This window comes from Melitaea cinxia, chromosome 11 (genome assembly GCF_905220565.1).
Source record: "Melitaea cinxia chromosome 11, ilMelCinx1.1, whole genome shotgun sequence".
Taxonomy (NCBI): domain Eukaryota; kingdom Metazoa; phylum Arthropoda; class Insecta; order Lepidoptera; family Nymphalidae; genus Melitaea; species Melitaea cinxia.
Genome location: NC_059404.1, coordinates 10,213,506 through 10,237,826, shown reverse-complemented (window position 1 = coordinate 10,237,826; position 24,321 = coordinate 10,213,506). Strand labels below are relative to the sequence as shown.

Genomic DNA, 24,321 nt, shown 5'->3' with positions numbered 1-24,321 from the left:
AAGGAGGAAATATTTAATTCTAATCAAATATGTGTACATTTATTGTTTTCTAATGTTTACGCGAATTTTACTCATTTAATAAAACACTTTTTTCGGATTTTATCGCGGTTTATTGTTAACTTTTGATTCCCGACGTTTCGGATACTTTACAGCAACCATGGTCACGGGAGGACAGTCCTCTCGTGACCATGGTTGGCTCAAAAAGTGTTTTATTAAATGTGTACATTTAATTTTACCTTCAACGCTTAGGAGTATAACTTAAGAGTTTTCCCGCTTCCTAGACGCCGTATATAGAACATTCGTGTAGAGGTCCCGTGTGATTCGCTCTCTTGTATAATAAAATAAAAAAATTAAAAATAAAAATAATAACAATATTTGAAACACTAGGATATGTGAAATAAAATTCCTAAAAATAACAGAGAATGCTAGATTGCTTTACTAAAGATTAACTGAAATTTAACGTTAAGATACAAACTAAAAAAGTCATCAGAAAAATGCTTCAGCCTGTAATATCCCACCTACTATAATAGCCCCTGTAATATACCAGCCTGTAGTATCAGAGTTTAATCCACCACGCTGCACCAATGCAGGCTGGCGGATTCATTCCCTACTATGATCACCGATTGTTATCAGGTGTCATGATAACAACCGGGACCGACAACTTAACGTGCTCTCCGAGGCACGGTAGGGAAACCCACAAGGACTGCACAAACACCCAGACCACGAAACATCTGTATGCCTTATACTAATGTTTGTCATGTGCGGGGATCGAACCCGTAACCGCCAGCGCAACATGCACAAACCAGTGCTGTGAGCTTTTTGCCAACGCGTCGTCCTGGTAACGCGTCATCTGAAGAAACAACATACATGAAAATATACGACCCAATTAAAACCTGTTTAAAAAAATTCTGGATATCAGTTAAAGACGTACTAAAATTGAAAGTACATAAATTAAAAAAGCGAACAATATACTATAAGAAAGTAAATAAGATAATTTTGATAACATTCAACAACATCCTTATATTATAGTTAATTATTTCCTTTTTTCAGTCGTATACGTTTTATTACCTACTTTAGTTTATTATTATAGATGGAGCTTATTTATTATGGAGGTAATAAAACAAAGTAATAAATACAGAACACGATTATAATTTTATTGTGAGATTCCAATTATGTAATACCTAGTATTTTTAAATCAAACTTAACTGAAATATTTAAAAAATACTAACTAAATAAACTTATGTATATATACTTGCAATTTTACAGTTTAGCCTCGTTTACACCAACTGAACTATCATTTGTTTTACATTGCGATAGGTCATTGGTAGCTATATCTAAAGAGCCGTTTTTACTAAAACCACAAAAAGAAAGTAATCTACTAATCGCATCTTTTTTCTTCACACAGTATACTATAAACATCAAAACAGTCAAAATGACAACAATAATTCCTACAACAATGGGGGCACTTTTGTCCATATCTTCATCTGCTAAAAGCTTAGCATTTTCTTGTTTAAGAAAATCGTTAAGAGGTGAAAAGTATTCAAGAATGCCTTTTGTGGATAATTCTGTTTCACCAGTCATTGTATGTAGCACCGTTTGCCAGTCTTCGCTCGCCCCGAGAGACATTCCATCGCTAAAATTAACAAATACCATATTTAACAAGACTGTTCAAATTATTTGTATAAATATTTATATTACCATATTTTACAGTACATCCGAAATTTTCCAATACTTATTAATACGTCAATAGATATATTATACCAGATAGCAGATAAAACTGTTCTGTGTTTAACTATCTATGTCATTGGTGTCATTATTAGAAATTTAAATATAAAAATATTGATTTGTAATATTTATAGTTTTAAATAAAATAATTGATCGAGTAAAAAACACACAAAGACACACACCATAGAAAAACGCAGCAGGGCTTGAAGTCAAAAAACATTTTTAGGTTACGGGTTTTGATAAAAATGCCAAATATTCAAATAAATACTAAAAGTATATTTCAATAAAATCGCTTTATCCTATCTCAGTCGACTGTTAGACGTAGGCTTCCTCAAGTCAAATAAAATCAATTTCATAGATTATTAGTTTTAAATAAAATAATTTACTTGAGTAAACAACATAAATCATAGAAAAACGTAGAAGGGCTTGAAGCTAAAAATCACATACATTTTTTAGTTACGAGTTTTAATAATAAGGCCAAATATTCAAATATATGATGCAAAAAAGTATATTTCAATAAAATCGCTTTATCTTATTCCAGACCACTGTTGGATGTAGGCTTCCCCCAAGTCAGATAAATTAGATACGTTAAAAATAGAATTCTTGAAATAAGATTTTATAACTATTGTCAATAAATAAAAGTAGTTATTGTCAATGAAAAGAAATAAAATAAAAAGACAAAAAGAATCCTTTTTTAAACAAATTTCAAGAGATCTGAATTTAATAGAACTAAATTTAAAAAGAGGAAATATTTAATTCTAATCAAATATATGTACATTAAATTTTACCTTCAACGCTTAGTAGTATAAGGAAGAGTATACCTTAAGAGTTTTCCCGCTTCCTTGACGCCGTATATAGAACATTCGTGTAGAGGTCCCGTGTGATTCGCTCTCTTGCATAATGATAACAATATTTGAAACTCTAAGATATGTGAAATGAAATACCTGCAAATAACAGAGAACGTTAGATAGCTTTACAGAAGATTTATATTTAATCAAATTGAACCTTAAGATACAAACAAAAAAGTCATCAGAAAAACTACGAAGGGAATTGAATACATTTTACGATAAAATTGACATTGTAGAGTACACAATTCTGTAGAGTTGTACACAATGTTCTTATACGATGTAGAAATTATACAGGTAATATACATTGTGAAATTAAAATATGTCTAATAAAAGAGAATAAATGATGTATTAATTTGTATCATCCTATTGTAGTCCACTGCTGGACATAGGCCTCCCCAAGTTCACGCTAGACATCCGGGTATTTCGCACTCCTCATTCAGCCTCCACCGGCGTCTTACGTAGATCGTCGGTCCAACAGGCCCGGGCCAAGACGTCTCACAATATATTTACCAACATGCGATCTCCAATCCAAGACACGTCTGCTCCAGCGGCCATCAGTCCGGCGATACAGGTAACTAGCTCACTGCCACTACAACTAGCTAATTCTGTGGACTTTGTCGGTCACTTTCGTTCTCTCGCGGATAGTCTTATTTCTAATCGTATCTTGGAGAGAGACCCCACATATAGCACCATTTACCCCACATATTGCACGTTGAGCGACTTTAAGCTTGTGTACTTGTACCTTCGTCATTGTCCACGTCTAGGCATCGTATTTTATAACAGGCAGGGCGTATTGCTCAAATACTTTTGTCTTTAAATATTGCGGAATCTTCAAAGTGCAGACTCAACTAAGCCCACCAAATGCTTCAAAGATATCCTCGAGCGCAGTGGTAAACAGTTTCGAAGACAATACATCCCCCTGTCTTACCCCTCGACCAATAAAGATGGGACTTGTTCGCTGGTCTTTTATATAGACAATCATCATCACCTAGTTGTACATATATTTGAGCATGGCATATATTTGATATCGCCAGTCGATACGACATCTCTCCAGAGAATTCAGGACAGTCCAGGTCTCGATAGAGTTTTTCACATCTCGACTTCTCGAAAGACTTACTCGTAGTCCACAAATGCTGGGCTGGTTTTATCGCACCGAAGAAGCTGCTGTGCGTCTTCGGTCTGTGTATTTGAAAGCTGGATTGACAGATGGATTTTTATCCCGCCATCGGTTGGATTTATTAGTAGAAGAGCTTCTTTCGAAGGCTCTATTCCGTGCCGTAGCCACACAGAAAATTGTATTTTTAAGACACTGACATTTTTAATTTATATATTTATATATTAAATTCACTTGCAAACAAGGTTATGAAATAAAAGCTGAGCTTCATAACTCAAAGATCTTTTTGAGGAAATTAATTGTTTCCTTATTCCCTTCAGGCAGCTTAATTGTTACCCATAAAAGTAAGATATCAAACAAAATTAAAAGTTAGAAGACTGTCACAAGATTTCACATAATAAATAGTACCTGATAACAAATTTACAAAAAAAATACAATTGAAAAAAAATTGTTAAAAATTGCTCAAATATAATTATTTGTTGATTATAATAGAAAGAAAATATAAGCTTTGAAGACTCTTCTAAGTATGTATTTTACGATGGATAGTTACAGAAACCTACTCGCGTAGTGTTACACTATAGTTTTATTTAATAAAAAGACCTTGAAAAAATGTATTTATACATAAGATAATTACATTGTATATAAATAGCCTGACGCTTTAAGACATGCCGAGTTTGGCTCATTTGTTTCCACATAAAAAATGCGGAATTATTTTTATTTTTGAAAACGCATTCAGGAAGACAATATCACCTGTTTAATGTAAAACCTTTTATAATATATCATTTAATGGTTAAAACTATGATTTATATAAATATAGTGTACAAAATTATTCTAATAAGATTACTTAAAAAACGAAGCAGAAGTATTAAAAATCCTAAATCATCGCGACATGTTCCATATACAATTTTCTGAGATTTTTTCACAGATATAGACTCAAGCTCGCAAACCTGAGCTCATAAGCTAGTATTTGTATATTGAAATAAATTACGTTATTATCTTACGTTATGTATTGGACGTGTGAAACAACATGGTACTTGGCTGCAGGATCCAAATCACTTTCATTGCGGGGAACAGGAGGCGATATACCACTTTCTTTTGTCCTGAAAATTAAAATAAAAAGCTATTTATTTACTGAACACGATATAAATAAAGATTAACATAGCTTTTTTCATCACAACTTTTATGGATATTGAGTTTCTATAAATAAATATCTTATAACATTCACACACGTGCTAGTCAAAATTTCGAGCAAGAAAAAGTTTTAGAATGGTGATCGTTAGGCAAAGTATTAGGATAGTATTAGATAGTTAAGTATTAGGGCCATTTTTGTAGATGATATGATCTACTATTTTTGTACTTACCGTTTTTGAAACAAATTGGAAAAATCAAAAATTTAGACCTTGAATAACTTTTTTAGCACATAAGATTAATAGAGACTCTTAGCACTTTATTTCTATTGGTGCACTCAAGGTCTCTTGCAAAATTCAGCTCTGTCGCGTTTTTGTAATTTGAAATGTCTATTTTGTCCGGACTAATAGTTGTTAACTTTTTTTAAAATAATAAACTATTACATACACCAATACAGACATATACCAAAAATATTTTTTAACTAGAAGCGTTGCTAGCATATAAGCATTAAAAGTCTTGTAGAATTGTGGATATTTTTTTAAATATTATATAATACTTATTTAAATTTTTCTTCTTTACTTTACTTAAATAGGTAGTCTGTTGCTGTAGAAATAGAGTTTTTAAGACCCTTGCCACTAATCTATAGTGTTAAGCATATTTTGTTTCATAGTATATACCTATTAGTTGTTTGGTCAAGGTCGGTCACCAAGTACTACTTACCTACTTGTACTCGATATTCGACTAAGCCTAGTGGTTTCGTAGTATTCGTTACTTTTGTTTCGATTTTGAAAGATTTTGAAAACGTCTTCAGAAAATCAAATACTTAATTTTCTAAATTGATCAAGTTGAAAGTTAGATATTTACGCACGTTTTTATACGATACAATACTATGAAGTAGGATTACTTGTGTAACCTCAAATATATGGAATACTAATAGTTGTTTAATAATAAATCGAAACAAACACAACAACAATTAGAATCGATATTACTTCATGGTCATTTTCATTTTTCATAATATAATGTAAATGACACGTAAAACCTAATAATAAACATTAAAACAATACAAACGATAACGAAACTATACACGAAGCAAACATATTAATTTAATACGTGACGTATCTTGCATGTTCAATTATATAAATTTTTATTAGTAAAAAAAATTTAGTTATTTACTGTAATAATAAAACCTTCAAACATTTTTATGAATTAAATCTGATAATTATTTTTAGGTGTAAAAAATTCAACGTAATTTTATTGCAGGGTGTATATATATATATATATATATATTCGTATATCTTAATATATATAAATCTCGTGTCACAATGTTTGTCCTCAATGGACTCCTAAACTACTTAACCGATTTTAGTTAAATTTGCACACCGTGTGCAGTTTGATCCAACTTAAAAGATAGGCTATATTTTATTTTGATATATTATGTTATTATTATATTTCAGAAAAAAATAAGGTGATACGAAGTTCGCTAGGTCAGCTAGTATGGATTATATAAGTTAGAATAAAGTACAATAGTTTTCAATATTAAATATTATTGATTTTATACTTACATCCACATTTTGATGCTTCTATTAACAAGTCAATACCAATTGTTACGCTACTTTGGATCTTTAGCAAAAAAAGAAGTATCTGAGGCCTTTGCAAAGTTACAGGTTAGTCGGTAGGTTAGAAATCGTTAATAATTTAATTGCATAGTTAATAAATGTCACAGTTTAAAAGTACGTAAGTAGTAGTAAGTAATTAAAATTACTATTTTACATTTCAAATTTAAAATTTTTAGTAGGTATATCATTACATAGTATAGATAAAACAAAGTAGCTTCCCGCTGTCTGTATGCTTAGATCTTTGAAACAACGCAACGGATTTTGATGCGGTTTTTTTAGTAAATAGAGTGATTCAAGGTTTATATGTATAATACATGCGTAATATAGTAGATATATGCGTAATATAGTAGAGCCATTGGTCTTGGACTAACATCACACAAGACCATTAACCCGGCCCCGGGGGAGGTAGAGTCACCTTCTCTATCACCTACCGGGGTAATTCCTGACCGGCGCGTCCAAGCCGCGGGGGTGGGCACCCCTCACTCCAGTAGGCCGGAGTGGGACGGTGGCCAAGTTCGGGCAGGGACCCAGTCCCGCGGGGTATATCGCGGAGCCCGTACCCAGGGTTACGGGTAAAGACCTCAACGGCTGAGAAGGCGGAGATGAAAGGCATCAGTACGGTGGATCAGGCGGAAGAGGCAAACGGATCTGGGGTACCGTAGGCGACATTAAGGTCCAACCTGAATAAGTCGGCAGCCCCCGCAACCAAACCGGCTCCTCACGTAATGACTCGTCATTCCTGGGGAAACAGTCGGAGAGGTCGAGAGGAGATCATGGATGATGGGCATGTCCGTGCTCTCACAACTGCGTCCCAGGCATGCAGCGCCTGTGGAGAGGTCACTCCACCCGTGCTTGAAAAGGTGCGGATCACAACACGGGGAGCCGCAGTCACCGGTGATAAGCCTTGCGCAAATAGGCGTGTGCGCGGGCGCCAGGGGTGGCTCCCGACGGTAGGATAGTCCATCGTGACTAACTGTCCAGTTACCGCCTGCCTCAGCTGGGCAGCCCCCGGCCAATAAGGTACTGGTCCGCCTCTCATCTTGCGCTCCTATAGGTGTATGGAGCAGCAGGCGTGTTACAGCGTCTGTATAACAGGATGGGTATTGATGCACCTAACAATAAAAGAAGGGATAATAATAATAATAATAATAATAACAAAAACAATCACCTAAATCCTAAAAATAATCCCAGCAACGTCACAAGATTTGCTACATGGAACGTGAGAACCATGCTACCCGGATCCGAAGATTTGACGACATCAACCGTGACCACTGCCGGTTCACCAGAGCTCAGAAAGACCACCATCATAGATAGAGAACTTCTCCGGCTTCGTGTTGACGTAGCTGCTCTACAAGAAACTCGTCTCCTAGACGAGGGCAGTATACGTGAAGATAACTACACCTTTTTCTGGAAAGGAAAAAATGACGGAGATAGGCGAGAACACGGGGTTGGCATCGCCGTTCGTAACTGCTTTCTCAAGTGTACTGAAGTGCCTTCATGTGTGTCCGAGCGCATAATGTCCATAAGACTATTAACAGCTTCGGGTCCGATCACTCTTATCTCAGCATATGCTCCGACTCTTAAGGCTCCTGCCGCTACCAAGGACAAATTCTACGAAGACCTACGCAAATGTCTGGAGGGTGTTCGGGCATCTGATAAACTCCTTTTGCTTGGCGACTTTAACGCAAGAATAGGAAACAAGTACGGCGACTGGACCGAATGCGTCGGGCGCTATGGAGTCGGCAACATTAACGAGAACGGGCAACGCTTGCTGGAGCTTTGTGCATCGCTGTCTCTTTGCGTGACTAATACCTACTTCAAGTGCAAACCTATTCACAAAGTGTCGTGGAGACACCCCCGTTCAGGCCATTGGCATCAGATTGACTTTATTATTACAAGGAGGAGGGATCTGCGTGACATCCTTAACTCTCGTACTTATCACAGTGCCGACTGCAGCACTGACCACTCTCTAGTGATGGCAAAGACTCGTCTTACTCCTAAGAAAATTCACTCAACTAAGAAAGCTCCCCGTAAAGTTGCACTGAACACCGCAGCTATGCGTGACAAAAATCTATGTAAAGAACTAGAGAATCTGATGAAGGAGAAACTTTCCAGTGAAATCTTAGACGGAACAGCTTGTGCCGAAGACATGTGGCAGGTCACAAAGAGAGTAATCGCAGAAACCGCTGAAAAAGTGTTTGGCAGGAAAGCGAAGACTGCTGATGACTGGTTTGCCGAGTACGAACACATTCTGCTCCCATTAATAGAGCAAAAACGGACAGCTCATATAAATCTCATAAACAACCATAGAGATCCTGTCAAACTATCAATATACAAAGCAGCGAAAGCAAAAGTACAACGCACCAGTCGTAGCTGCGCGAATGAGTACTGGGTCAAACTATGTCAATCAATACAAAACTGCCGGGATGTGGGCGACTTTAAGGGTATGTACCGAGGAATAAGAACTGCAACCGGTCCTACTAAAAGGAAACGTGCCGCAATCAAAGACCTTGCTGGAAATCCGATCGCAGATAAGAAAGAAGAACTTGAAAGGTGGGTACAACACTATTCAAACCTGTACTCACAAGAGGTTGCTTTACATCCTGAGGCACTGACCACTCTTACTCCTCGACCTCCGGTGACTGAACTCGATGACCCTCCAACGGGCGAAGAATTCCTTCTCGCTATCCGAAACCTGAAATTAGGCAAGAGCACAGGTCCTGACAACTTACCAGCTGAATTAGTGCGACTTAGCTGTGTTTCATCTCCCCTGTACGCTCTATTACAGCGCTGCTGGGATGAGGAAACCATACCTCAAGACATGAAGGATTCAGAGATAGTTACCTTGTATAAGGGCAAAGGAGACAGAGGTGACTGTAACAATTACAGGGGTATATCTCTACTGAGTATTGCGGGAAAGGCATTTGCTAAGGTTGTTTTGAGAAGGCTGGACATATTGGCCGCTCGGATCTACCCAGAGACACAATGTGGGTTCAGATCTGGCCGATCTACTACAGACATGATTTTTACCCTTCGTCAACTGCAGGAGAAATGTCGAGAACATCAAGTACCGCTATACATGGCCTTTGTCGATTTAAATAAGGCATTTGACACCGTGAGTAGGGATGGGCTGTACGAAGTATTAAGCAAAATCGGGTGCCCTCCAAAGCTTTTAAACATCATACGGGCCTTCCACGACAACATGAGAGGCTCTGTCATATTTGATGGAGAAAGATCAACGCCTTTCAACGTTAGGCGCGGAGTCAGGCAAGGCTGCGTACTAGCCCCTACCCTCTTTGGGATTTTTCTATCAGCGCTCCTCTTGACTGCGTTTGAGGGTTGCGGCGTCGGAGTACATCTGCACACAAGAAAGGACGGAAGACTGTACAACATTAATCTACTGAAGTCCAAAAATAAGCGTCTGGATCTAATTGCCAGAGAACTCCTGTATGCGGATGATGCTGCACTAGTCGCGAACTCTGAAGGCGAATTACAAGAATTGGTGACGAGATTTGGTAACGCCTGTCATCTGTTTTCTATGAGCGTAAATACCAGGAAAACCGTCATCATGGTGCAGGGCGTAAGTCAGCCTCCTGAAATCACACTTGACGGCACCATCCTTGATGTAGTGGAACACTTCTGCTATCTTGGCTCCACCACCACCTCCTCACTCTCAAGCGACAGGGAGATAGATACCCGGATTGGCAGAGCATTGACCGCTTTTGGCAAGCTATTTGACCGCGTTTGGAGAAATAACAGGCTTACTACTCATACTAAAGTCCTTGTATACCAGACCTGCGTTCTTAGTATACTGTTGTACGCTTCGGAAACATGGACTACTTACACAAGACAAGAACGCAAACTTAATGCATTGCATATGCGCTGTCTGAGGACTATTCTTGGAGTCACTTGGAGAGACAAAATGAGCAACGAGGTAGTTCTCTCAAAAACAGGCTGCTGTAGCATCACCGCAATGCTGAAACAGCGTAGATTGCGTTGGCTTGGCCACGTACATAGAATGGCCCCCGAGAGACTTCCACGTCAAGTAATGCTGGGTCAGATAGCGGACGCGAAGAGACCCGCAGGGCGCCCAGTGCTACGGTTTAAAGACTCCTGCAGGCGGGATATGATCAGCTTTGGGATCCCGACCGAATGCTGGGAAAATCGCGCCGAAATGAGATCCAAATGGTGCCATGACATCAAAATCGGAGTTGCCAAGCACGACGAAGACTGGCTCGAGAATATCAAGCAGAAAAAACTGCGCTATGCCTCATCTCCTCCTCCAACGGATTCGCGATTTAAGTGCAATCGATGTGGCAAGAAGTGCCGGGCGGCAATAGGGCTCTATAGCCATCAACGACGATGTGGGATCCTACCAACACACTAGCGCTGCAACAATCATCTGCAACAGATGCTGTGGCCAATATATAATATAGTAGAGGAACACTGATAGTTTTTGCAACCGTGCGAAGCCGGGGCCGGTGGGCACAGCTAGGATTTTAATAGTTCAAATATCTCAATACAGATAACAGACAATCTAGCCCAAGTAACACTTTGATTACAATCGTACTTACCTATAATGGTATAATATACAAAGAAGTGATAGAAGTAGAATTCTAGTATTGTAAGCAATAACATATTCTTTGTTATATAATGATATATAATGATTAATATATAACACAAGTGATATAGACAAAATGAAAATAGCAAATCAATGAACTAGCTACCATTACAATAACAACTTTCACAAACTATTCTTAAAATTTCCGGTTAATATAGCACGGACGCTTTTAGCCTACTGCCAGTGGTTCTCAAAATTTTTATATAAAGTACGAAGCTTTAAAAATCGGTAGAGTTTAGAATTTGGGATGTCTTAGAACTCATTTTTGCACACTACACTAAATACTACTACGCTGTCTGTCCGTGGATCGGTCTAGTCACAGAATAAAATATTTTTTGTTTAATCATAGAAAAAAAAGACACCAATTAACACAATTCGCATTTAATATATAATAAAAATAAAAAACGATGAATCTTGTGACTTAAATTTGGTAAAAAAAAAAAAGTAAAAAGGTTGACAATCTGTGAATACGGCTGTCACTACACCTGTGTGAGCGCAAGATGTTTATACGCGAGCGACAAGACAAAAGATGAGGGGTCAATGTATGAAATTCTTCGTGCTCCGCGTCCGTGCTCTAAAAACTGGTTGTCACCCAGTGGTCACCCAGTCCTGTATTAATAATACGTGAAGCAAAAATGTTGTAACCTTTTTTACGAAATTGCGTGGCCGGAGGAATATGAAATTTTTTATACTAGGTAATAGTTTATATAGAGGAGGAGTACAGAATGCTATTTTTTTATTTATGTATAAAAAGTACATTAAATCAATAAAAAAACACTACACACACCACCATGTATTTAACACACACACATGTAGGAGAAGGATCAGAACTTAATCCACCACGCTGCTTCAATGCGGGTTGGCGGATATATTCCCTACTACGAGTAACGATTGCTATCAGGTGTACATGATAACAACCCGGAACGATGGCTTAACGTGCTCTCCGAGGCACGGTGGGGAGACCCACTAGGACTGCACAAACATCCAGACCACGGCAAACACCTGTATGGCCAATACAAATGTTTGTCATGTGCGGGGATCGAACCCGCAACCGCCAGCGCAACAGATACAATCCATGGCTGTAACCGTTGCGCTAACGCGGCGTCGGCGTCATATACATATATATATATATATATGTGTGTATATTATATATATATATATATTGTAGCAAAACTACTTTCGTTCTCTCGCGGATAGTCTCATTTTTAATCCTATCTTTGAGAGAAACCCCAAACATAGCCCGTTCCATTGCACGTTGAGTGACTTTAAACTTGTGGACCAGTCCCTTCGTCAGTGTCCACGTCTCGGCTCCGTATGTTAACACAGGCAGGACGCATTGCTCGGAGACTTTTCTCTTCAAGCATTGCGGAATCTTCGAAGTGAAGACTCGACGAAGCCTACCAAACGTCTCCCAACCAAACCCAATCCTCCTGTTGGCCTCCTTCTCGAAGTTGTTGCGGCCTAGTTGGATAGTATAACCTAGGTAAATATAATCCGGAACAAATTCGAGAAGGGTACCATCGACCGATACCGATCTTGGTATGACTTGGTTGTTAAACATAACTTTCGTTTTGTCTAAGTTTATACAGAGACCAACACGCTGGGAGGACTCGTTTAGGCCGGCCAGCATCTGGCCTAACTCATCCAACGTCTCCGCAAAGATGACAATATCGTCGGCGAAACGAAGGTGAGAGATGAATTCACCGATGACGTTAATGCCTCGTTCTCCCCAATCTAAGCGCTACTAACACATTTTACTATTCATTTTTATATATAAAATTATTTCTATGTATATTTATCAAGAAAAAATATAAAGTTATAACATTCGGCTGTTACCTGTAACACAAGCATTAAGTTGCTTACCGTAGGAACACACGACCGTGTGTGTCTGTTATAAAATATTTATTATTTATTTAACTTATAATTTAAATTAATTACGAGCTGACCCAGCCACGCATTGTAGTCAGTAATTGTAATTTATTAAAATACATGTAAATTCTATATTCAAACGCACTAGTTTCGGAGTTTAGCGCTAGCATACACCGTGACACGAAATTTTTATATATATAAATAGATAGGCGAATTTCGACCACTGGGTGACCACTAGTAAAATAAAAGTGTGCGAAATTTTTCACGTATATATATAATATATATAGATAGATAATTTATGAGGTGAAATGATAATGAATGCTTTAGGTATTTACGACATTGATTCAAAACAGTTTTACGACTACTACTTGATGATAATCCACAGAAATGAGTGAGGACACGCGATGAATGCAAGTTTACGTTATAAGATAGTGCTAATTAAAATTAGTATCATACGATATTTTACTCTAAGGAAATTATCATCAAATTTTATTGTAATAATAATATCCGTCAATTACTAAAATATCGAGTCGATGCTATATAATGCTATTATCCAGGTACTAAATAAAAAAAATGTTAAAAAATATTTTAAATGATTATTATAAAAAAATACATTTACCTCAGTTCCCACCAATATTCATTCCAGTTTTCTATACTACTGTCTGCAAAAATGTCCCATCGCCATTTATCCAAAACATATGCGTATGCCATCAAAGGGAACTTCTCAAGAGCGAGCCAAAGCAAGTGATTGATAGTAGATTCAACGCCGGTTGTAACCTTCACGAAGCTCAAGGTTTGCAGATACTTTGGCGAGGTTAACTGTATAGCTACGATGTCGGAGATTGCATCGTGGAAGGCTGCGATAAAGCTTGTTATTCATATTACATACTACTTAATATATGATAACATCAAAACGTCAACGTCTGCTAAATTGAAACCAACTATTGTACATACCTACCTATTTGAAATACATTAAGCTAACGGAATAATAACATTTGTATCAAACCTTAATTTTATTTATAATTATATGTTTTGTTTAAAATTTTACAAAATTAGATTACTACTTAAGTATTTACTTGAAGATTGTATCTTACAAAGTGGCAGATGTAAAGAATATTGTCCTTGACTATATAATTGTGAAATTTCATACATAAATTATTAAGGATAAATAAGGAAGTTTAACTGAAACATGGCTCAGCAGAAAATATCATGCTTAAAATCTGAATAAGCCCGACTGGGGAAGTACCTTGAACTTACAGAAGGTCACAGAAAAATAATACTGTTTTCAAGCAGTGTTGTGTTCCTGTGGTGAGTAATGTGATCAAAGCTCCTGGAGGTAGGATCGGAAACGTGCTTGCAATATTATGGTATCGCAGGCGACTATAGGCTACGGTAACCACTTACCATCAGGTGCATGGGCCGTAAACTTGTCTAGCGACCTAGTTGTGTAAAAAAAAATCTTGAACTTGTAGTAGTAGAATGTTAAATTATTATTGTTTATTTAAAGTATATCTCTAAAAGAATATGAAAATTATATTTTTTCTACCGCTGTTAACTTAGTATTTATAGCAAAGAAATTCCATTATATATCTATAGCGCACGCACTTATTTTCCGCACTTACAATAAAATTTACAAAATTGAATACCTTAAAGCTGTGTCTGTTATTTAAATACCGAAAACTAAATGTCACATACGTATTTTGAACTTGAAAAACAACAATTTTAAAGTAAGTCGCTGCTACATTTTTTATTCTTATGTTTGATTATTCTTTTGGACGTGATTGATTGTTTGTTATTGAAAATAAAATACAAAACATCATGACTTTAATAGGTCATGTAATTACTAGAATGATAATGACTCGGTAATTTAAAACTTCAAAGTGAATGTTTAATTGTAACAGCTTTGTTAACAGGGAAGGCCTTCATTGAGATAATAAAATACAAACTTGATCGCTTTTGTTAGGATTTAGGCACTGGAACTAATTCAAAGGTTCCTTTTGGGTAACTTTTTTACTGTAGAAAGATGTTAAATCCAATACGACGTAATAATATCGCGCATAATACTTTTTATTTACAATTTGAATGAAAAGCCAAATCATATAAGAATAAAGATACTTTATAATTATTTTATACAAAACGACATTACATTCATGGATTAGAATTAATGACTTCGAATAATGCAAAAATAACGTGGATTATTACGCCAGTTTCATGTGGAATTACCACTAAAACGGAAAAAATTGTATGATTCGGTCGATTATACAAACTCATATTATATATATGTATTCATTACTAGACTTAGACTAAGCTATATGCGTGCCAAATTTTATGGCGATAGGTGGAACAAACAAACTCACTTTCAAATTTATAATATTAGTATGGATTGTTTACGCTTACGCTACGATTCAGCCTGTAATATCCCACTGCTGGGCCTTTTTCTCCATGAAGGAAAATGATCAGAGCTTAATCCACCACACTACTTAAATGCGGGTTGACGGATATTGATTCTTTATTATTATTTAATTTTACTTTTAAACAATATCAAAGTATTCATACCAGGATTCGGTCCGTCCCTGTAAAGAGGTTGAAGATTCCGATAGTGCATGAAATATTGGACATGCCCAAGTAGTCTAGCCGCTCTCGACAGTTCTAGAGTTATGTCGCGTACATGATCACCACACCATTTGATTCTATATAAAAATACAATATACTAAATAGTAAAGTCTTCAAGTCAAAACGTTTATACAAAATTTCAGTTCAATCGGTTAAAGGTATAATGCTTCAAAATTGAGTTGCAAGATTACACAATAACAAACGTACATACATACATACATACATTGCAAGATAAATAAAAGCTTAAAAAAACTGTTGAATTAATCAATAAATTCTTGTTTTCTGGTTATATACTAAAAAAGATTGAGTTAATTTGGGATGTGACGCTCTGTGTGTACAATGTTGTAAAAACGATACAGTTTAATTGTGCGTTTTAACAAATGGTCATATTTTGCTTACTTGTAATGGACACCATCACACATATCATGACTTGAAGGTAAGCAATTCGCTGTTGACGTTGTTTCTCTTATCTCTCGATATGTATCATTTGAACTGTCAAAGCCAAAAGACTGATGAAAATCATCCACTGCACTGAACAGATCCGCTGGCAGCATGTTCGCTTCTTCAGCAATTGAAGGTCTTTCAATGTTAGGATATGCCGCTACTTTTGTATAAATCGCCTGCCATTCTTGAGCCCACAAATTACCTTGAACAGAAGAATCAACTTGCTAATATTTTTTCACAGGAGTTTATTTAAGTAGGTATAAGTTTTGGTTGGTTTTCATTTTTATTTTATGATTCTTGATAGTATGGACCTCTGTTGATCAAGAGTTATATTTATCTTGTTAATGTTAATAGCTAAAAATTAGTATAAAATACCCTAACACGTAAAATGAAATTTTTAAATACCGTGCTATTTTTGTGTCATTTTTGTTCCTGGGAATCAGGTTATTAATACTACTTTTTTTTTATTCTTTATTTATAAAGCCATACACCTATTAATACTACTTTCAAGATTGAATTTATACTTTTAGATCAACGCTCTATTACTAACAATAAAAATTCTACAGCATGAAACAAAAATTCTTTTGTTTCATGTTGTTTTAATATCTAGTACCTGGGTGACTGAGCTTAGCTCAGTATTTTTAGTAAATCGTGTTTTTTGGAAATCATATTTAAATACGAATTACATATTGATAAAATATAAATAATATTTTCCGATTTTACCGACATAATAATAAAAAATAAGTACTGGTTATTTAAATAAAAAATCATGAATGCAATTACAAAAAAAGGAAAAAAATAATCGATCTGGAAACGTGGGGATTAAAACCTAGGTCTTCTCGGTTGATGCCGACCGGCCGCTTTCCCACCTCAGCTAGTTTTTTTTTTTTTTTTAATAACAACTTTATTGATAGTTGCGAAATTTACTTTCGTATTCTAATATTGTAGCCATTTTTCCATTGCCTAAAAACTGGGATAACGACATTTCCTAAAAATGAATACGTTTGTATTATTATTATTTATCGCCCCCGAAATCCCCTGCATCCTAAATTTCATGAAAGTCGTAGGAGCCGTCTCCGAAATTCAGATTATATATATATATAACAATCTAAATCAGAAGTATTGACTTTTTTCGAGCTAATAGCATTTGAAACCGAGACTTCAACATACGATTCGCATTATTTATCAATGGAAAGCGATTATTGATGAATCACAACAGGTCTCATATTTGTTTAAACTTTTACATGGCGTGAATGGCTAGATTTGATATAGCAACTTAGCAACACATTATAACCGTATAATGAAGTTAAAATTGTAAAGTGTGTTTTTTTATTATGCGAAAATCGCAGCTATTCAGCGTTATATTTAAAAATATTTGCTTTGAATTTAAAGGGGATTAACCACTTAATAGTTTTTTTAATTTTATTTAAAATAGATTAAAAATAAACAATTTTTGTCAACTTGACGATGTCTCCCCGTAACTCTTTACACATTTTACTTAAATCGCTTAAACATTAAAAATATATTAATTAATACAATCAATAATAAATAATAAATATTGGGTAGTGTTGCTACATCTGAAACGATATAGGTTTTTAGCCTCTTCCGAAAACGGAAAGGCTAAAAAAATTATTGCAAATTCATAAATTACAAATCTTATCTCTAAAAAACTCTTGTCTACTGGACTGGTTACACCTATAATCATTGTAATTTACAAAATATACCTATAAAAATAATAAACAATTCATACCTAAAATATGAGCTGGAATTAACTTGTTTTCAGCTTCAAGTTCTTTCTTGTAATACATTTTCAGTTTAGCTCTAACATAAGTGTGCAAATTATCATATAAATGCTTTACTTCTGCCCATAATCTATTGACAGTTCCGCGAAAATCTTCATCTTCAAAAGCATATCGCCACATTTCACCAGCATCAGTAAAGTTTTCAGATTGTGCCACATCATTCATTTTTACAACATAATCTTTAAAAATTGGCCGGATTTTTTTACCAGTCGCGTCTCGATAGGCTTTCCAATAATATGCTAATTCTTCAGTATTGTTACTAGTTTTGAATGTTGTTATGATGTCTAAAATAGTAAAAAATTAATTTGAAGCGTTTTAAATCATAAAATGTATCTTTATGGGCAGATACTAATCAGAAATTAGTGCTTCTTTAATCCCTTCAAAAATAATAAAAATATAATAAAGTAAATTTACGACTGTTAAATTAAAACTATAAACAGTTATAAATAATAAATAAATAAATAATAAATAAATATCTATACAATACACACACGGTCGTCTGTTCCTAAAGTAAGCAACTTAATGCTTGTGTTATAGGTAACAGCCGACTGGTATATAGCTACATATATTTTTTTTTCGATAAACATACTTATAAATAATACATATATAAATAAATATTTATATTACACCCAGACTCGGGGTGGGAATCGAACCCACAACCCTCGGAGCAGAAAGCAGGGTCACTACAAACTGCGCCAACGGGCTAGTCTATATATAGTTATACTCATATTAATAAGTTTCACGTAAAAGGAAAACAAACAAAGTTATAGAAAGCAAACGAAATCACTATTGTAGCAAGGCAGTCAAACAATTAATAAAATTAAGTATGTACAACAATCTATTAAGACATGCAAATAATAGGTCAAGTAACACACCACTCATTGTTTTTAGTAAAGTCTCAGTATCACATTCAGTTACATTGAAGGTGCACACCGTACTTCGACTCCAAATACGCTGCATTGTGTCTATTTCTTCTCTTTGCTAAAATTAAAAGTACTTGTTTCATTTGTGTCATCTAAATTACAAAGGAGAGTTTATGTATTTTTTCAATAAACTAATTACATGAGCGCAAGTTCATAAAGAAAGTTTGTAGCTGTTTAATCTAATTGTAAGTGTAATTTTGGACATTTTTACATTTACTTCATTAATTATATAAATTTAAAAAAATCGCCAAAATGTAAGTAAACGTATAAATTCCGAACAAATTTACTATATTAGATAATTCTTATTAGATATTCTATAAGAATATTTTAAAAACAACCGACATAATAAAAATAATATGGCAGTACGAAGTTCACTGTGTCAACTAGTAAAGTATAGAAGACAAAAAACATTTTATTTCAAAATAGCAATAAGATTAAATACAAAAATAAAATTGAAATTTGGGGTACGTTTTGGCATATCCTCTCTCTCTTTGAATTATTACCCTATTTAGTATAGTTACTTACGTAGTCGTCGAAAAGTATTATAGGTAAAAATGTCACTTACATATACCAAATATGTACTACTTACTACTTTATTGCTATTTTATATAACCTTCATACATCACCAATCAAAGTTCGTTGGTCTTGTTATTTAGAATTGTAATCATTGCATTGTGAATAATAAATTATAATCCATAAAAAAATCTATTATATGTCGGATTGAGGGTAGATCTCTCTCGCTCATCGTCCCACAGTACTCGGTGTACTGTGGGCTTCAGTGGTCAATGTTGGCACAAGTAAACACAATTTATAATATCACCTATTTATTATGACACAGGAATCACTTAACAGAAGGGTGACGCAGCACGGAACGCGGGATAGTTATTAGTTAACGGGGGGACACGAAATTCTAAGGATTCAATGGTTTCACTGTGCGGGTTCCGAGTCCATCGTGTGGCAGAGAGAGTAACTCAGAGCGGTGCCTGGGACTTGCGACATAGGTGTAGGTTTATGGAGGCCCCCTTTGAGATGCAAATCAACGCTCACCTTCACTGCTCGAGTTGTCTGCCCTGCCTAGCCAAATTGTAGATCGTTATATAATAATTTTTAATTTATATTTATGTAACAATTAATTCGTTTGCACCAATTAATTATTGAAAGAGTCTAGGTAAAGCTACTAGTAGGATACAACAAGTGCACCGTGCCAAGCCAGAGCCAAGAGTGCCCCCTTTCTAAATACTCAAACTTCAACTTCAAATCAATCACTACTGACATCTGCCACGATCTGTATCGAACATACACAAGCACACTGCTTGACGTTTTCGACAATCAATGTTAGACGGCTTTATTGAAAGTAATCAATCTAATTTTTAATAACTACGCTACGCTACGCTACAGCCTGTAATATCCCACTACTGGGCATAGGCCTCTTTCCCCATATAGGAGAAGGATCAGAGCTTAATCCACCACGCTGCTCCAATGCGAATTGGTGGATATATTCCCTACTATGAGTAACGATCGCTATCAGGTGTACATGATAACAACCGGGACCGACGGCTTAATGCTCTCCGAGGCACGGTGGGGAGACCCACAAGGACTGTACAAACACCCAGACCACGGCAAACACCTGTATGGCCAATACAGATGTTTGTCATGTGCGGGGATCGAACTCGCAACCGCCAGTGCAACAGGTACAATTCATGGCTGTAACCGTTGCGCCAACGCGGCGTCAACGCAGCGATTTTAATAACTACCTGCATTGTCTGCAAGTATATACAGATAGAATGGTTCTAAAGTGTCTCTTTTTCAGGCTTAGAGTACTTTTCTATCAACATTTAATATAATTATGGAACTTGATTTTCCAAACTATTCCATACGGACTATTGAGATTGTTAGAGATCAAGAGAAAACTAAAAGTACCAACTATAGAGAATACTGGTTCTTGATTCATTGTATAAAGATACTAGCGACCCGCTCCGGCTTCGCACGGGTATAAAATATAATTATAGCTTATGTCATTCACTGAAAAAATTATTAAAATCGATCCAGTTGTTTTGATTTATTCATTACTGCCCGTGGCCCGCACGCGTTAACTTTAGAGTAAAAGCCGGCCGAAACCGCCGCAAACGCTACGTACCGCAATTTTTAAATCTACAATATCTTCGAAAATATTCATTTAAATCATATACTGTAAAGGTCCATATAGATCTATATTAAATCAACAATGTATTTAAGGTATTTAATTAGATAAGGATTAATGCTGTATTTGTTAAAATCGCTTTGAAAATTAGCCATTATTTGTCGTAAAAAGTAAATGACAAAAAAATGTTATTGTGGGATATCCATAAGAGATAGACATATACCATAGCGGAGTTTTCTGTAGAACTTTTCAATGTGTATACTTAGTACATTATTTTGATAAATCTCGTAGGGTTCAAGCCTCGTTTGCAATGTAAGCGGCAAAAATGTCATTATTTACGACATCACATTAGAAACCTCAAAAATAACAGTATTTCTTCACTTTTTGACTCTAGGTATATAATTGTTTGTATTTTATTATTACTATTATTATTATTATTATTTTTTTTTTTTTTCTAATTACCTAAATTTTCTTGTTGACCTTTTGGGTCTTTGTTGGCAATTACTATAAATTGGTAAAACAAGTTTACATATACCTTCATCTGCGAGGCTTGTCTCCATTTGGACAAGTTGAGCACATGATCCTGTATTCTTAACTTTGGGGGGGGGGGACCTGGTGACTTATAGTACAGGTATTTTATACCTTTTTTGAGCACCAGTCCTTCGCTAATCGTGTTGTCAAACTTTGTGTAAAAAACTTTGTGTAAAAATTACTTATAACTTATTTTCCTCATAATGTAATCTTCATCTAAATAAATATTATTATTATTATTATTATTATTATTTAATGGATGGTTTTATACATATAAACCTTCCTCTTCAATCACTCTATCTATTAAAAAAACCGCATCAAAATCCGTTGCGTAGTTTTAAAGATTTAAGCATACATAGAGACATAGGGACAGAGAAAGCGACTTTGTTTTATACTATGTAGTATAAAGATATTACTAACTAATAGCCCGCCCTGGCTTCGCATAATACGATGTACATACATTTCGCTGGCCGCAGCGGCCGGTAGTTAGACATATGATGTCGCGATACTTTTGTATATAGTAATGTATTCTGCAAGGTCGTAGCACATTATGTTTTTCTATCATCAATAGTTTTCGCAGCGCACGCGATGTAAAGAATACGGTAATTATTTTATACCTTGGGTTACATTGTAGAACTTTGAAAATATAATATAGCTTATGTCACCCGTGGTTAGTGTAGCTTCCCAATAGTGAAAGAATTTTTCAAATCAGTTCAGTAGTTTCGGAGCCTATTCAATACAAACAAACAAACAATCAAATCTTTCCTCTTTATAATATTAGTATAGATAAAAACTTGATACACATCTTATGCTTACTTTGCTTTGAGGCATTTGCACATTAGTTCCTCGTTCCTTGATGATTCTTAATTTTCTCTTTAACTTTAAATCGTTTATAATTTGTTGATCATCTAAATATTTTTTCTTTAATATTCGCCAATATTGTTTTTTTATTTCATCTTCTTCGGCAGCTACACGTATCTGAAAATATAAAAAAATAAGGTAGAAGGCGCAAGACTGTAAAATATTAAAAATATTTAATTTGAGAACTTAAAATACCATTTTCTTTTTCTTATTCTCATTATTAATATCCGTTACGAAAGCCCATAAAGCATCTTGTGACATTTTACATACTTCTAAGCTAAGTTTATCCATTTCTTCAATAAATAATTCTAAAGTTGTATTCTCTTTATCTATTTCTTGTAGCTGAACTTTAAAATTCTCAACTAGGTCGTCATTTTTAACTATTACCGTAGCAGGATCTAATACTGCTTTCATTGCATCTTGTAAGAACTTCTTACTATCCTCAACGTCTGTTTCCACTTCATGTCCGCTTTCATTTGATTGGTCACTTTTTTTGTTTTCACCTAAAAATACTCTTTCATCGGCAGACATCGCCGATGTTGGATAGTTGGGATATTGAACAGCCTTAGCTGCAGTCACTAATATTATTATATTAATCACCTTCTGAAAAGTAAAAAGATGACTAATAAAAATATAAATTTATTATATAAAGAAATTGTATTAGTTAAGCTTATAGTATTACACGTATATGTACAAAGATACTAAGTAAAAAAGATTTTCTTTTTCAATTTATACTACTTTTCCTTCTAAAGTTCTAACTTTTAAGTTTATATTAAAAAATGCATTTTTGTTGAGTTATATTAACAGGAGTAAAAGATCTCTTTTTGTTCGACTATTTCGGCACCGTAGCCTATAACACAAGAAACATCGCAAGCGCGTTTTCGACCGTATGGTCGTGGGTAGCCGCGACCCTGCCCAAGACGTCACCATAGGAACACAACACAGCTTGAGAACAGTACTATTTAGCTGTGATCTTCTGTAAAGTACTTCCCCAGAGATGCTGCTTCAGACTTTGATCGGGATATACCCTCTCATGTCCTACTCGTACCGTGTGCAACTCTTCATGTCGCTTCTTGATAAACATTTTTGGTAACAAAATATTATGCAATAAATTTTATGATATAGTAACAAAAACTTTTAACTGTTATAAATCAGTAACTTACTAAGTAATGTATTCTTTAATATTCAAGTGAAATCACAACGGAAGTCTAGCTAATGTATATAATTAAGTTTGTTACCTATTAATCATAAGTTTAACATTACGGAGATAATTTTATAAAGACACACATTTTCATAGGTAGTTCTTAATTAATTTGCATTATATGTCAATTGTAGCCCTCTGTAGTTAATAATGAAATTCTATTGTGTCTACATGTAACTTGGTAGCATTTAAAATTTAATGACCTATGATAACAACACAATTGAGTCCTAGGTTGGATATTAAATAATGATCACATCCTTTATGCAGACAGTTATATATGACATTGAATTATTATCCTGGCTATAATCTTTAAATGATATCAATGTCATAAATTATTATTGACTATTTGATTTAATATTATCATCATCTCACTGCATCTTAAGATTAACACACACTATATTTTTGGATTTTAAATTTTAAATAAATACCTACATCGTACAGCATTATGCTACTCGTACACAATCCAGATGTACACTTTAATATCACAACGAAACACAACACCAACTACATTTTTCCAATTATGCGTTTGTTAAGAATACTATCACGTTACTACAGTTATTGTTAACACATCGTTCTCGTCCGGAATTCAGTTGCAATGTTTGTGAATAATGACTTATGTTTGATCGTTTTGTAGTGATTTTTTTTATTGAAACAATCGAGTTTCAATGATGTTTTGTAAACGTTGGAACGTTATGCCACGGTCCGACTCGTCTGCGAGCAACGACACATTGTTCTGAGAGAGGTGCCCACCTCGAATCAAACTGTCAACATGTTAACGTGAGACCGGATACCTTACTACTATCAACATTTTAATACCCCATTGTTATTGTTATCAATAATAGAGCCGTTAATTAGATTCAGAACTAATCAATGAGTCCTTTTAGT

At 35.1% G+C, this 24,321-nt stretch overlaps 1 protein-coding gene across 1 annotated transcript; it reads right to left on the bottom strand.

The window, feature by feature from the left end:
* Positions 1–1,129: 1,129 nt before the first annotated feature.
* LOC123657695 (angiotensin-converting enzyme-like) lies at positions 1,130–24,219 on the bottom strand. The gene is made up of 11 exons (XM_045593214.1): positions 23,869–24,219; positions 22,431–22,838; positions 22,191–22,352; positions 18,656–18,761; positions 17,729–18,064; positions 15,934–16,180; positions 15,478–15,611; positions 13,541–13,778; positions 4,689–4,787; positions 2,547–2,669; positions 1,130–1,633 (listed from the first exon to the last, which is right to left on the bottom strand). Exons 1-11 carry the CDS (start codon positions 23,878–23,880, stop codon positions 1,261–1,263), a joined length of 2,238 nt encoding a protein of 745 aa, XP_045449170.1. The 5' UTR covers positions 23,881–24,219; the 3' UTR covers positions 1,130–1,260.
* Positions 24,220–24,321: the final 102 nt, after the last annotated feature.

Excerpts from the sequence above, each read along its gene's own strand:
- LOC123657695 (XM_045593214.1), bottom strand. Across the intron at positions 18,065-18,655 it reads TTTACTAAAAACAATGAGTG|ACATCATAACAACATTCAAA; the intron begins GTGTGTTACTTG and ends TTACTATTTTAG. Across the intron at positions 15,612-15,933 it reads TGTGATGGTGTCCATTACAA|AATCAAATGGTGTGGTGATC; the intron begins GTAAGCAAAATA and ends ATTTTTATATAG.